The sequence below is a fragment of the Epargyreus clarus genome, unplaced genomic scaffold (genome assembly GCF_041222505.1).
Source record: "Epargyreus clarus isolate Ecla_fem2 unplaced genomic scaffold, WU_Ecla_fem_2.2 ptg000017l, whole genome shotgun sequence".
Classification (NCBI taxonomy): domain Eukaryota; kingdom Metazoa; phylum Arthropoda; class Insecta; order Lepidoptera; family Hesperiidae; genus Epargyreus; species Epargyreus clarus.
In genome coordinates, this window is record NW_027332225.1 from 1262973 (window position 1) to 1279980 (window position 17008).

Sequence of the window (17008 nt, forward strand, 5' to 3'; positions counted from 1 at the left end):
GCACCCAGCGCCATATTGGATTTGGAAAATGTTGCAAATTTGAACTTTTTATATGCTGTCAAATTATTAAAATTGATACGCTTCAATATTTTCTTTGAAACTATGTCTCTCTTTTTTGATCTGAGATTATAAGAAAACTGTAAAACAGAGATAAAACCGTTTTGTGTTTAAAATTATGGCTAATCACTTCACTATAACGTATAAATTCGATTTTTAATTTGCCTGTTAATCATATTGTATACAGTTATTGCATGGCTTTTAATTCGTTAGTACAAAGCTATGTTTAATTTATACGTTAAATAATATTAACAGCTATATTTCGATAAAAATAATGATTTAAATAAAATAAAGAAAAATATTTAGACATAACGTAAGTATCTTTTGACTTATTTGACTAGACTACTAATCGATTCACGAAAGAATGGTCCAATTCTAAATAAAAATATTTTTAAAACCAATAATCGTACCATTAAAAGCAGCCCTTGATCAAAAATAATAAAACTTATACGACCCATGAACTTTAAATTAAACTTTATAACATTTAGTTCGATTAAATTTCTATTCAATTTATTTAAAAAAATATATATAAATTATCAACAAAGAATTTTGTAATAATGACAACAATTTGAAAGGAAACGATAAACCGGTGGTGAGATATTTTTGGCACGTTAATTCATCAATTGTGTCTATTTATTTTTAGTCTATATTATGACGTCATTAAATAAAATAACATTTAAAATCAGCTTAATACAATTTTGCGTTACGTGGATAATATCAATAGTATTCATTGTTTTTATACTTTAATTTACGATTTTTTATTTATTTCCTTAGGTAACTCATTGACAACCTCTTGAACGGTAGGTTATTATTTTTGATCAAATTAAATCGAATGAGTATCATATAATTTTATATATTTATTGGAACACGGCCTGCGGTCCGGACCTATCAATATTTTTTTTAGAAAAAAAAAAGATTTTGTCGACACATTAAATTAAGTTTAGAAAACTATTTACTGATTATTGAAAACAAAATAACAGTTACTGCTTGGTATAAGGACCGATCAATTATAAACAAAAAATGTATTTAATATTTTTATAACAATAAATTATTTCCGACACTTCTGTTTCTGTTTACATCACAGTTTCAGTTATAATTTAGTTTTATCAAAAGTTTACATAATATAACAATGTATCTGTTAATTTGTTAAATTGAAAGGTACAGGTACAGAAAACTTTAAGGAAATGTTAAACAATGTTCTAATTAACGATTTATAAGTATAGAATATATTAAAGGTAGTCGTCCACAGGCTCGCATTGTAAGCATCGAAGCTGATCTTATTATTCGGACATTGAAATTCGTTTGCATTTACTGATCCGCACGGATAACGACGGATCACATGTATCTTTCGAGATTTTTTGTGGTATATGGCTTTACGTTTGTTACGATGCGAACAGTCCGCGCCAAACTGCTAGTCCGCTCTGAAGTTGATGCGAGCAGGTAGAGCATTTCTATATTTAGAGCGGACTAGCAGTTTTAAGCGGATTATACAATGCACTGTGGGCGTCTACTTTTAGACTGACCAATCATTGGGTACCATCGCTAGAGCGAATAGTGGAAGTAATTTACTGTGGTTAACATAACTGTCGATTGTTTTGGCGACTTTAGTAGCTTATGCATCTAGATAATCGATAGTTCACAGATTTTTTTAACAAAATCAATCAACAATCTCTTCGTTCGCTCAAACAAAAAAAAAAATAAACGAGCGGTCGCATCTTAAGCAACTTATCAGTAATTTTTGCGACATGATAGTTGCCTACGCAACTATCGCTTAAGCAATAGTAGCCAGTGGAAAGTCAGCCTTATAATAAAGATGTATAAATGAAGCTCAGATTATTCCTTACTCTCACACGGTTCTCACACATCTATCACAGAATTATTATTAAAATACCTACACAAGCAAAAGCTAATACAATACAAGAAGGGTAGAAACAACAATTACATCACTATATACTAATACTAGATCTAACGGTTCAGGATAATTTCATACTAACCCCTTATTTATTCGAAGAAACATATTTTCGAAATAATCATATATCAGTTCTCTACCCGAAGGAATTGTTTTTTTTTTTATTTATAAATATAACTTTCAGGTCTTGTGTTTGTAAAAACAAAGGGAATTCAAAATAGTTTAATTTTGCACGTACTTACTGTTAAGAAAAATGGAAGAATAAGGTGCATCAAAGAAGTTTCCAATCTGATCTAAAGATTTGTTACATCTATTGATGATGAAGCAACTGTCATATTAAATTTCCCGGAACAGCTTAAAGCCATATGCCATATTTGACTACTCGCCGAGAATGGAGGAATAGGCACAAATACGGTTATGTAAACATATTATTCGGGTACATTCGGTAATAGTTCTTTTTCTACACGATATGAGCCTTGGCGCGAATGAATATATTATTTAAGTCTTGGAGGTTATACTTATAACGAAAATACGCTCCTCCAATAAGTAGTAGCAAATGATGGTCGAATCTGCGGTTAGTCATAGGAAGGTATGCAATGTCTCAATGTTTAATGTCTCAATGTTTAATGAGGATTTTAATACAAAAATAAAAACATGTTAAAATATTAACAAATTGATAGAGGATAATCCTACCTTATACATAAGATGCGAAGTCGCACCTTGACACTTTGAAACGTCGTGTAGCGATGCGATGTCGTGTCGTGGAATTTTACGATGTGCGTCGTTAAAAACATTTGCAATATTGTCAATACGATATAATTGTTTAAAGAATAATAGTTTAGTGAATAAAATATCACAGTTGATTGGAAGATATAGACAGTTCTAGTCGTATTTTTCTCCGGCTGATATTAAAAATACTTTTGAAGAAGGTACAGAAACAAATTACGATTTGCCACGATTTTATTTGTTTACTTATTGTACGATACGATGTCAAGCCGAGTATCATACGATCTGATGTCGTGTCGTAATATTTCACGATGCGCGTCGTACATTTCCACGACATGATGTAACAACGTGTCAACAACGTATAGTATGCATGTGTTTGACTCAAATGAAGACATTTCTATGCTTTATAGTAAAATTATAGAAAATCTCAAAAAAAATATATCAATTGGCTACCATCAAAAAGATCACAGGATAAATCAATTTTGTTCTCAATTTTTATTTTTGGAAATCTAGTCTAATTGGAGTGAATAGAATTTCTACATATTTGGTGTCCAAATACCTAAAAAAGTAACTATTAAAAAGCTTACAAAACGCTACATGTTTCTTTTTTTACTTTAAGTCAATATTAATCATCTATACAATATTATTGCGTGTGTTCAGTTTACACCATGTCTATCGTTTTTGGGTATTCCCCCAGGTACCATCATAGATAAGTATAGATATCTCATCGCCTTGTAATTGAAGGAAGCCATTAAATGACTTAAACAGCTGACAATTCTGTCAGCCGATGGCTGTCATGGTGTAATTTACGCGGAATAATGCCGACATGCGCAGTTAAGACACGAAATCGAAGAATAAGTGCAAAGAAATATCGTTTCATCCGTAAACGATCTAAAACTATTTTTTTTAATATTTTTTAAACAAACAAATAATTGACAGTGAAAATTGTCAAAAGGTTACATTTTCTTGTTAGGAACGAGTAATCTTTACTAATCTATGGGTACCATCCATGCTATATCACAGATCAATTCGCCAAATAATCCACCAAATTTACAATTATTTACGAGATAAACAAAAATTACAACTTTGTCAGTCTGATGAACCAATTAAATAAGTTACTTATCTATTAATCATATACAAGCAGTTCTCTTACGGCATGTTAGGTTCTCGAAATGCGCGACGTAAATCGAGACATATTTTTTCATATTACGTTTAAATGTAAACTCAAGGGTTACGTGTTTGTCCACCGCAACCGTCATCGAGCCGATACCGATAATTAATGACGACGCCGAAGTAGCGTACATACATTTACTATAGCAGCTTGTCCACCGAACGTCCGTCACCCGAGCACCGTCATCCCGGCCGCCGATATTTCTAGATCGGCGTGACCGATAAATCGGCACCGAGATTTTGACGGGCCGATGTGCCGACAATATAAAACACGTTATAACTTGTCCATACACTTCCGTCCCACGCGTGGCAGCTGGAACAAAATAAACCGCCGATATCGGTCGCGGTGGACAAACTATCGCCGTAACGACATATTAAAATCGGCCCCAAAATAACGTCGTTCTCGGTATCGGCTCGGTGATGGTTGCGGTGGACAAACGGCCTAAGGCTGTTTGTCCACCGTTGTCAAAATCTCGGTGCCGATCTAGCGGTCACGCCGATCTACCCGAAATATCGGCGGCCGAGATAACGGTGCTCGGGTGACGGACGTGCGGTGGACAGGTGGCTATAGTAAATGTATGTACCGCTACTTGGGCGCCGTCATCTCGTTCTCGGTGACGGCGGCGGTGGACGAACGCTGGGATCCACACGGACTCTAAATTAAAATAATTGTACCTATAAAATTCTAAAATAATTATATTGACCTCGAGGAGGTATCAAAACATTGTTCGACGTAACTTGAAATCACGAAACGACGTAAGTCGAGGACTGCCTGTACCTATAAAGCGATATCGACACGGTGTATATTTGCGTAAAAAGAATATTGTGGAGCAGTGATGGAGGTTGAAACACGGCCTCTCGATCGATGAGTCTGAGGTTCGAATCCCAGGCACGCATCTCATTTTTCGAAGTCATTACAAATTAATTATCACTTATCTATAACGAGCCTAACACAAGAAACACACGTCTTGAAAAATATTACGTGAGATTAGGGGTTGGGGGAGGGTGTTGTGCCAAATCTCACGACTTCTGACCAGGGGCGAGGGGATCGAAAATTCGCTAAGAACGTAATTAATGGATGCCCCCTCAATCCGCCACTGATAGGGATGGATCTTATCAAATAGCGAGTCTAAGATGTTCTAATCATTCCGTGTAGAGAACTTGAATCAAATTTAATCAGAGTTAAACAGTTCTTATTACTCTCTGTAATATACTCCATTTTTGATTGAAGTTCAATACAAATAGTTGAAAAATAAAAATAATTAGGTGAAAAGCAAAATAGTTGTTTTTTATGTTTTGGTATCATTAAACTAAGCAGTTGTTTTGATATTACAGATTGATATTTCAAAAAAACTGCTTAAATTTTATATTTATTTACAAAAGTAGCTGACGAGCATGCAGTCCAACTGATGACAAGCTACTGTCGTATGGACATCTGTAATCAATCTCAGATAGGATTAGATTCCTACCTGAGGTCGGCCACAGATGCCTTGCTACTCCTGAGGACTAAGTTGGAACGCCTCCTACAAGTGTTATATTTAAATAATTTATATGTCTTATATATGCAACATAATTATTTAAGCAGATCTGATATGTTACATATATCTACGAATATTGTTTGAGGAACTTGTTTTAAACACTTATTTAAGGAATTTTGTTTATATAATATACAAAATGACATCACTTGTTTTAATTTTGATATTGTTAAACACCAAGATGAAACACTATTTTTGAAATTTTATTGAAATTTTAAAGTTTAAATAGTACATACTTTCAGAAATAATGTCTCGATTATTAGAATGGATAAATTAATGAATGAAAGAATGAAAAGATACATTTTCGACCAATTAGAAATACGCTGTGATATGAATATCGAAATCCATGAATGATGTAAAAAAGTGGTTAGCTATGGAAAACGATAAGTTTTAAAGTTTGTACAATACAGTGGGCATGATGACAGTATTAAAAAATCCAAGAATAAATGATTTACTTAAAAACAATATCTTGAAAGCATTCTCAAAAATAGCCCAGTTTTAATAAAAGCTTTAGGATTCATTATATTTTCAATAAAATAAAAGTATAAAATAATGCAGTCGGCCATCTTGTGTAAAACGCTAATCGGGGCGATATGACGTCATATTTTTGGCGTGTTACCGTATTGCTTGAACTTTTCTATGGGATATTGAAGCGTGACGTCACTCGCGGACGCCATGAAACCCGTGAGTGTTTTCGCGCTTAATTCAAAATTTGTTTTAAAAATGCTAATATTTCCGTCAATACTAAATTTATTGCCGAAATAATACGATTTTTAGAATCAGTAGACATGTACCTACATTATAGGTGGGAACTTCAAAATTTGTCATAATGCCCATTTGCATAAACTTAAGATTGATAGACAAAATATAGGTATCTATAGTGGCATCTTGTTGATTCACAGCCGTTTTGTATCCCAAATAAGATATTGGACAATTTCTTCATACTAGACGTTGTTAAATTTAGATCTTTGTTAGGAACAGATAAGTATAGATATCTCACCGCCTTGTAATTAAAGGAAGCCACTAAATGACTTAAACGGCTGACAATTCTGTCAGCCATTTAATGGCTGCCATGGTGTAATTTACACAGAACGATGCCAACATGCGCAGTTAAGACACGAAGTCGAAGAAAAAGTGCGAAGAAATATAGTTTCATTCGTAAATGATGTAAAAACTACATTTTCTACATTCAATTGTCAAAACTGGTGGTACTGGTAACTAATTTTCTTGTTAGGAGTGAGTTATCTTTACTAATCTATGGGGAAGAATGAGTAGATTAATAATAACGGGTGTAATTTAAATATTTAAACTTTGAAGCTAAGAGTGATTATGGATCACCTATATTAATTAGTGTCCTCATTTATTAATTAATAAATATGATATCTTTTACCATAGATTGGTAAAGATTACTCACTCCTAACAAGAAAATGTACCCAGTTTTGAGATTTGAAATAGTTGCGTAAAAAAGTTATGCCACGTCTCCGTGCTAAAATTTATTCGTAAATTTTCTCTAAAAATGTTTTTATTTGTCAAGAATTCAAAAAAAGAACTTACTAATAAGCCGTTTGTGGCGTCATTCAATTTCAAGGCGGCGGAGTATCTTTACTAATCTATGTCTTTTACGGACAACATAAAAATTAAATACGTACCCAATGTCCTGGTTTTGGGTTATTTTATTAGTTTATTAAAGTGTTAACAAAAGATGTAAAGTACATTTTAAAGGGAAGCTGTTATTTTCTAAACCTATTTTGGTAATATTTGTGCAAGATGTGAAATTTTATTATATGTATAAGAAATGATCATAGACTGAGACCAAAAAAGAAAGACAACGCCTCGACGAACTTTGGTTTGAAACATAAATTGCATTTTTGTGACTTAGAGCGCCCGTAAATTTATTAAATCACGGTGTGTATTGAATTGTTTGATACATTATGGTATTTTTATAAGCATTTGATCGTAATACAATGTAAGTTAATTATTTTTTGTACTGAACGCAATGGTTATAATTTGCATTCTATCTGTAAGTGCTCAATTCTAGGTTTTCGTGGGTATTATATATAATTTTTAAACCCTTCTATACTTTATTCGAGAGTTTGTCTAACTTTTTTGGTCTGAGACTAAAATAAAAATTATAAACATACGCATGATTTGAAACTGATTTTAATATACAAATAACTTACATAAGGATCACTAATAACATAAAAAATGAAGACGAAATAAATAATATTATCGATTTAAATAAAATTTGTTTATTCTTAAGATTTAAGGCACACAAAATTTAAATAAACAAAGAAATAACTTCGATGTTCAACATCCATTCTTGATAAAAATCAGTCAATTTTTTACAATCATTTCGCCTTTTGTAGGAACATTATATGAAACATTTAAAGGAATTTAAAATAAAATAAATAGAAAAATACTAGAAAACACCGCTCATCAGATTTTGTTTCATAATAATTAAAGCAGAACCATTTGTATTTTTAAACAGGGAACTCTCAATTATTATGCCGACAATGTTGCCAGCGTCTTAAATTTAATTTTCATTTAAAGTTTCTAATTATTAAATTTACTACTAACTACAAATTTTTAAACCTATAACCTTTGATACGTTGCATAAAAACCCTAGCGATAAGCCTGTATAATTTTATTGATCATAACTAACCTATGTGACAGTGACAGTAGCTTAAAGTGACATTTCGCCGCGTTCCACTTAATGACGCAAACGAACCCGAAACTTTTATTCATATATCACATATATCATCATATGTGATCAGTGATATTTCCGGTGAACAAGTGGAACATGAAACTAATAGTGACGATGCATTTTTTATCAAGTGGAGCACGGTTATAGAGATTTATATTTTGGATGCTTATATTTTGGCCGTTCTATTTTCAAAAACCTTAACACATTGGTGTGATTTTAGGATGCGTTCAGTTTAAATGTTACAGATTTGTTCATCCTATATGTAGAATATGATGGCTGGTATTTGGCCATCTTCAACCGAAGTACCGTTATTGTTACCTGCCGCGTACGAGAACTGGAATACTACCCTTTCGCCATTGTTGCAGTCCACTGAAACGCGCCTTAGTCCTTTTGTGCCGTAGTACGAATCTGTGCCCTGAAATCAGAGAAATTATTGTGATATTATGTGAAATAATTTGAAAGTATTCGAACTTGTCGAATTAGCATTTAACATACTATATTGACACAATATTTTATCTGTACATAAATAGGCTAAGACAAAATATTTATTTTTTAATATACTGTGCAAAATTGGATTCCACGAATTTGGACCGATTTAAACATAACATTGCTGACTTGGGTAGATTTTTTGGAAGCTAGATAGAATGATTAAACGCTACACCCCGCACAAGTTTGAGTGCCCGCAGCTATATTTGGCCGCTCGATGCAGTAGCAACGCAGTCGCTAAAACAAGCGTTTTCTATACCGCGACCGAACAAAACAAGTTTTCAAAACATTATGCAGAATGCTCAACAACAACAAAGCGTGAATCACTGTCGCAAAGTAGCATATAGTCCGCGTCAAACTTCTAGTCCGCTCTGATGTTGTTGCGCGCAGGTGTCAGTCAGAAAGCCAATGCGGTTGAACACAACTAAAAGTATATTCTCCGTAGCAATAGTAAGGGCACACTAACGCAGCTATGTACCCGTGAGCGAGACCGGGCAGTGGAGGGTGCCGGGGGGTCCCGCGTTGTCTTCATCCCGCTAATAACTACAATTTGCTGTTGCGACGCGACTCGTTTCTATATTCAGAGCGGACTAGAAGTTTTGCGCAGACTCTACCTCCTTAGACCGTGAACCATACCTTGAGTTTAGCACTGGCGATGTATGAAGTGTTGGGCAGTATCTCCACCGGCTCCTTGAACATCGCGCGGAAGGTGTCGTCGGTGCCGTCGCAGCAGAACGTCGTCGTGTTCGAGCCGCACACCTTCTTCGTCGCCAGGTGGATGATCTGTGACCATTAAATAGTAATATAAGTGTAATTGTTCAGAGCTCATTGTAGCTATGTAGCCGCCCCGGGCAAAAAGTCCTTAGCCACCCTTTACAGGACACTTTCCTATCCTAACTTAGTGGGGTTGTAAGTGTGTCACAAGTGGCGGGTACCACACACACAAATATTAGTAAAGTAGAATCCAGACTCAGAACAGATATCGCAATTCATCATTTAGATGTAAGTCTGGCCGAGGATTGAACCCGGAACCTTTTGCGTGTTAGTACTGTATGGTGACCGTTCCACCATGGGGATCGTCACACTGAGACTTTATAAGTCATTAGTGCCGGAGAGTGGAGGTTGGTGTTGCTCTTTATAGAAATAGGTGTAGTATTTTGCCGCCCCCCACTTTTGCCGCTCTGAGCAATTACCCAACTTGTTCCCCCTAAATCAGTGATATGTAGCAGTTTCAGTTTCAGTGTTTGCGTCTCGGCCTCCTCGGATTTTAGTCCTCAGACGTGGAAACGTTGCCACATGTAGGTGCGCCTAATATTAAGTGGCTTCTTCTGCCACTATTAAGTGCATTCTGCCACTTAATATTAGGTGCACTGCATGTGTTTTTGCTTCAACCCTAAACTACTATTTTAAGGACCTCAAGAGTAAGTCGTTAAAATGACGTCAGACCTAAGCCACGGCGCAGAAGAATGATACAGGGCCGATGACAGTGATATAAGGCCGATGACAGCTGAATCATGTAGGTTTAATGGCAACAACGCAGCCCTGACTCAACGTAATGTAGGTACATATCATAGATTAGTGCAACACATTGACGTCAATAACTTACATCAAATATCAATCGATCGATCGCAGATCGTTGCTACCCTGTGAAGTTGGCATGCGTCATCTGTTTGCATATTTATGCACACACATGCAAACTACATATTATGTTGCTATAAGGCAGAATAAGGGCCCGTTTATATCTTTTGTACTGATAGGCAGTGCTCGGGCAGTAAAATATTTTTTGCGTAGTTTTGAAGGTGGTAGAACCCTCTGTGAATCGACTCTGGCGGCAACACCGCCACGCCACGCCTATTTCTGTCTAATATCAGCAGTGTTAAACACTCTTGTGTTCTAGTTTGAAGGGTGTCGTAAGGGAAACACACTTTGCCGAGTCATTCCGGTTCAGTCCTCAGGGATAGCGGCGCATTTATTTATATATTATTTGTACGTCGTGAGGTGGGTTTCGTCTTTCTCGTTCTCTTGGTTTCGTCTGGGGTTGATCGCATATATCCATGGGCGGCAGTAACTACATAACATCAGGTAGATTACTTGTTCGTCTGCTACTTCTATATTAGATCAATGATGATTGTCGGTGTCTGAGATGGTATGTCTGGCACGACCGATGTCTTTGGATATAAATGAAACTTTAGATGTGACGGTGGTGCCACTACATCCACCTAAAAGTGTATTTTTCAAGCATGTACCTAGTCTTTATGTGCATTATCGCTTTCCACCAAATGTACGGCCAAACTTTATCCTATTACAATTAAAAAATAAATTCCCACATACCTGCAAATGAACTTCATACTCCGTTGGTCCGAAATACGATCCATATAGCCCGAAGCCGACGACAAAGATCCGCTGATCCACCGTGAACCTGATCCTATCCGTAGTCCCACTGTAGCCCCACCTCGACTCCGTCTGCGAGAACCTGTTCACCGTCAGCTCCTTGCCGGTCATGCAGCACCGCGGCGTGTCCAGAAACCCCACGTTCGGCTTTGGATTAACCGTGAAGTAGAGGAACAGTTGCACGATCTCCCGGTCGTCGAGAAGACCGCTTTGCGCTGGTCCCATCGCGAATTCCTCGACGGACATCAAGGGGAATCGGATGGCGTGGAACGCTCGACCCAACACCATGCGCTGGTGAGTCGGTGTGACTGGAAGCTGCCGGCGTATGCACTCCGCCTCCGACCACCGGAGGACTGCTGCGAATATCTTTGCTTCTCGTATGCGAAGTGTGTCCCTAGAAAGAAGAAGAAGACTGAAGTTAGATTAAGTTTACACAACTTTGAGAATAATCGTTTTATTGAGACTTCATGCAACACATTCCAATTTTTTTTCAAAAATATTCGATTCTGGCCTGGTTTAAATACATTTTTTTGGAATGTAATTAAGCAGTTTTCTCCTTTAAACATTAACTCTTATAATTATAGTTAGTTCAGAATTTGGCAATCCACGCACACTTGAATAATGCAACATTTATAATATAAACGAAAGTGCCTAGGATACATTAGTATTAGCACAAAAATAGCAACAAAAACTTAAATTCAACATTCATATGTATGGTCAGGGATCGAACCCGGATCTCTCAGCTCATTACACCGAGTATGGTGATGGCAGTGTCACGCGGGGACCACACCCTTCCATAAATAAACAATATTTAATTTCAAAATCTAAAAATGTATTTTCGTTCAGTGTTATCAAATGCTAATTACTTCAAGATAAAAGTGATAGCGAATTATTTTTAAAGTAATATATTTAATTGTACGGAAGGTAATTGTATCTTTGGCTCAGGGAATTCCCAGATAAGGGTACTTAAAAGCTTTTGATCAATAGATGATATTTCTTTTTTCATCAATTTTTTATATAATTTTTACATCATAGGAAATCTCGAATCGTTTTATCAGCAAAATAAATCTTAATTAGGTATGAAGTACCAGAAGCTCGAGTTTGAATCCTTTTTTTGACAAGTGAGGAATCTTCAAAAGGTACCGGAGCCGTGGGAGTGACATTGGGTTATTTGGGATTATTACCCACAAAACCCTCCGGTGGCAGTCCTAAGCGCTACGTGGAGGACTCTGGGATCTCCGATAAAACACTATCAAAGTCCTCTGTTTTCTTCGAGTGTTTACAGTCGGAAGGCCACACATACCGTTGTCCTTCCCGGGTTTGAATCCTATAGCACTTTTGTCGCAATTTCAAAAGGTCCTATGATTCGACCAGGGATTTACTGCCGCCACACTTATTTCTAGCTTATAACAATTTATGTATTTCAGAGGAAGGGTGTGTAGACTTACATATGAAGCCACTATCTTAGTCTTCAAGAATGGCAACACATCTGTTAAAGTTTTATACGAAGCTAGTTACCCATTTTCAGAATTACTTACAATCGGAAGGAGTGCATGGGTTTTCTATTTCGATTTCATAAAATCAATTATTTTATTTTAATTTCCATAATCAATCCTATCAATCAATCATCAATATAAAATCAATCCTTGTTTTATTTTAATTTCGAAATAATAAATAATTCGAAATAATAAAGCCGGCGATGCATTGGCGACTCCTCTGGTGTTGCAAATGTCCATGGGCGACGGTGACTGCTTTCCATCAGGTAGCCCGTCTGCCTTATCGTTAGGTTACATATAAAAAAATATATATATTAGGAAATAGCAGTTTCTTTTAGAATCACAGGCAGATATCTCAATTTACTCGTAATTTATTTGCATACAGATATTTTGTGAAGTACCATTTGAAGATTGTCTCTAATGTTTTTAGTTATCGAATGTAGATAAATATTTTTGCATTAGCGGCGGAAATAGCTGACCAAATACTGTTATCGAAGTAGTGACGTCATGGTCAGATTTCATGTATTATAATATCAGAAAACTCTTTATTTTTATATCTACTTGTGAGTAGAATAACATAGGTTGTTAATTTTCATTTTTGTTTTTATATCTCAATCTTGGCAAAGGCAAAAAGTTTAGTAAGGAACCTTGCAACTCCTTTAATGATTTATTTCAAGTTATTAACCCATGGTATAGAATACTAAATTTCAGCATACAAACAAACAAACAAACAAACGCTTTCTACACTCACAGCCCCACACTAGGATTCCCTGTATCGTGGGTGCCATGGACACACACATAGACAAATACACAAACACCCAGACCCAGAAACAGAAATCTAAATTCATCATTTAGATATCCGTCTGGCCGGGGATCGAACCCGGGACCCTCTGTATATGTATATATGTCTGTGTATGTGCATATGTAGATGCATATTAAAAATGAATTAGAAGTTACTGAAACGGCGAAGGAAAACACTGAAGTCTACCAATCTGCATTTGACCAATGCGATGGAGTATAGCTTAAGCCTCTCTCACTCTGAGATGGGACTCGTGCCCAGCATTGGGGCAATAGTGGGTTGACGACGACATATAGGTTTTATAGGACGACAACATTTTTTGTTGTCCTTATCACATGATTAATTGATTATATTTAATGTTAATGAATATTAATCTTAACTGGGGTTGATTCCAGAAGTTCATGGGTGGCAGTAGACACTAGGTAGGCATGCTCGTCTGCTACTCCTATATTATTAAAAAAAAAAAAAAGATATATCGCCACTCTGAGGACTGAGATTCCTCATCTTAGTCAATATTTAAACTTGAAATAAAATTGTAAAATGTCTTTATTGTCAACAATAATTGTATATTGCTATTTTGATAATATTACTCATTCTGTGTAAAAGATTACAATTTTTGATTTGAAGTGTCAGGGTTGACTATTCCTAAACTAATATTTTATGTGATAAAAAAATGCTAGCAAATTATTGAACACAAAATAAGATACAAAATATATTGCCATTATAGACCCACTTTAGGGCACGGCTTTCCTCTCAAAGAGGGATTAAGGGCATAACTCACCGCAGTTGCCAAGTGCAAATTAATGGACTTTACACACTTTTGAGAACTTTCAGTTTTACCTTAAATGGAGTTCTTAATACAAAGTTATCCTTACCTGGAAAAGTATGTGATTATCAATTTATAATACTATATCAGAATTTATCCCTCTAATTGTTAAATGTTGCTGTGTTAAGTTTGAAGGGTGTGGTAAGGGAGACATATTTTTCCATGGTGTTCCAGCTTAGCGCTTTCGGGTAGCAGCGCATCTATGGCCAACCTCAGGTAGTAGTCTAATCTTATCTGAGGTTGATTACAGATGTCCACGGGCGGCAGTAGTCACTTACCATCAGTTGGACAGGTTGCCCGTATGCTAACCGTATATTATATATAATAAAGATAAAACATACTAAATTTATTCTTAGGGATATAAAAGCATACTGATTGTAACCTATTTCGTTATCTTAAGAATAGATATTTATTATTAGACATTTATCATATTATCATTTTGACAACCCTATGATTCCAACTGTCTGTCTGAAGCTTATGGACTGTTATCATTAATTAAAAAGCAATAAATACATTCAATACTAGTCTAGTGTTGTGTTATATGACCCATAACAAGTTAGTGTTCATATTGGGAGCTGCAGTGCATACATTGAATTGGTGCGTCCTTTTTATTTAATTGGTGTTAGAATTATTTATTTAAGCATAGAAAAGGATAATTGAATAAAAATAAATTCTATTATTCAATGCAATAAATGTAGAATATTCAATGAATTTAAGTATGTATTATTTAATGAGTTTAGTGAAATCAAATATGAATTTATTCAAATATGAATATTTTATTATAAATTTAATTAATTTATTTCCTTATCATAAATGAATAATGTAAGTATATTTTTGTGGTCTACTTAAAAACATCGTATAAAATTAAATATTATTGCTATTTTATTAATATTTATATTCTTGTTTATTGGAATTTATTATAAGAGTTTCAGTTGCAGTTCCAATTTATTTATAAATATGTTTTATTTTTAGTACTAAGTTAAGTACATAAAACTAAGTAAAAAATATGTTTTCATCCAATGTGCATAAAAAAGTAAATAATTTCGCCTATAATTTATTATTGTTCTTGCTATGGGATATTACAGCCATCACAATATTTTTAATTTAATATCAATAAAAATAACATTTAAAATATTTATGAAATTCTAGACTAATAAAAAATGAAAACATAAAATAAAGGAATTAGTATTATAATTAATACCATTTTAAAAAACTTCAATATTAGTAATTAATAGAATTTATAGTAGTAGGTAAGAATTTCTTTATTTATTTATCCTCTAAAAATGAAAAATGTTTCAAAATAACCAATTTAATGCTAATATAAACATAACTGAACTGAGACTAACACTTTAGTATACATGGAGAAGTATGAAGTATTGAAAACAACTCTTCAACCCTATACTTAACCAACTTCAAAGTAGAAATTAAGCATGCAATCCACCGATAGTAAACTGTCACTCTTGAACATCTGTAACCAACCACAATTGTAGAGGAGTTCCTTACAAACTCATACACATATGCCTCAATCCTTGACAAATAATAGAAGCCCTGTGTCACTCCTTTACCAGACCCTTCAAATGAGAACAAGCATTACATTTCTGCTAAAATAACTATGGCAGAAGTATAACACATTTATCAATTAAAAAACAAACATATTACATACCTTTCGAGTACAGCATTCAAAGTGTCCTGATCGATATCTGTAAAGCCTTCAGCGTTCAGTGCATCAGCTGTGTTCTTATCTATCATCTCCAAGCACAACGCAGCAAGCTGCGGCTCATCAAACAACCTCGCTTGCGTCAACAACAGGAAAGCATTGTCCGTTCCTAAATTCCTCTTGAGAAAATCAACGCAATGCTCTTCCAATGCCGCGACAGCGTACTTCTTAGCTGTGTACAACGTCGTCATCACGCTCTCCGGCCCAATTCTAACTTCGTCTGAATACAGGAACTTGAGTAGATGTAGAAAAGCTGCCGGCTCCACATCAGGAAGCTCGACTTCGTGGGACTTCGTCGCCAGCACCCCATTGAACATGGCATCGAAGACCGCGCTCCCGACAGACAGCACGAACTTGTGCGCGGGGATCACTTGCTGATTCGCGTCTTTACCCACGATAAAATGGACATCGCAAAGTATTTCGTTGTTGAATAAAAACGACAAACGCTCCTTGACTGTCGTCTTCGTGGCCTGCCAGTTATGTAAACGGCCGCCCGAGTTGTTACTAGGCTGGAGATTCTCTATAGCAGACGACGAAGGCATAGGCTCGCTCGGCTGACCGTTTTCCTCGTCTTGAATATTCGCGTTTTGTCGTGCCAATTGGTTACTAGGAAGCATGTTTTGCGGCGGCGTATCATCCGTACTCGACGCCTCGTCCATCCTAACGTTAAGCAGTCTGTTTACAATGTCGTTCTTGGAACCTGAAGCCATTTTTCTAATAGAACATCACACGATTGCCGGCACAGAACTCACAGCGCGCTAAATTTATTCCAATGTACACTATTTAACACCGATATTTGTGAATGGCACTCGATTACTTAACTAGACGAAGCCCGAATTTGTTTATTGACCGAAACGATCTTTTGATTTTACCAAATCTCGCTTCTTTAAGTTTTCTTTTGACGTGACACTGACAACTCTGTTTGACAAATTATAATTGTGACATTCGTGCTTTTTTAATTAGCAAAAGATAATATCTGTTCTGCCAACTTAAATGTTATATATATCGAAAATTATTGCATTCGTTTTATCGTCATCGATTACTATGCACTGTTAAGCAAGGATATCTTCTCAGAATAAATCGACTTCAGCTCATGGTTCACCACGCTAGCCAGTTTATTTGACCAATTACTGACCATCGTGTTGGCTAGTGCTTTAAACATGTATCTCATAATATTTTCCATAATCGCAAA

General features: G+C 35.5%; 1 protein-coding gene across 1 annotated transcript; it reads right to left on the bottom strand.

The window, feature by feature from the left end:
* Window positions 1-7541: 7541 nt before the first annotated feature.
* LOC140749066 (BTB/POZ domain-containing protein 2) lies at window positions 7542-16745 on the bottom strand. The gene is made up of 4 exons (XM_073082085.1): window positions 15763-16745; window positions 10919-11372; window positions 9224-9370; window positions 7542-8516 (listed from the first exon to the last, which is right to left on the bottom strand). The coding sequence occupies exons 1-4, from the start codon at window positions 16524-16526 to the stop codon at window positions 8358-8360; spliced, it is 1524 nt and encodes a 507-aa protein (XP_072938186.1). The 5' UTR covers window positions 16527-16745; the 3' UTR covers window positions 7542-8357.
* Window positions 16746-17008: the final 263 nt, after the last annotated feature.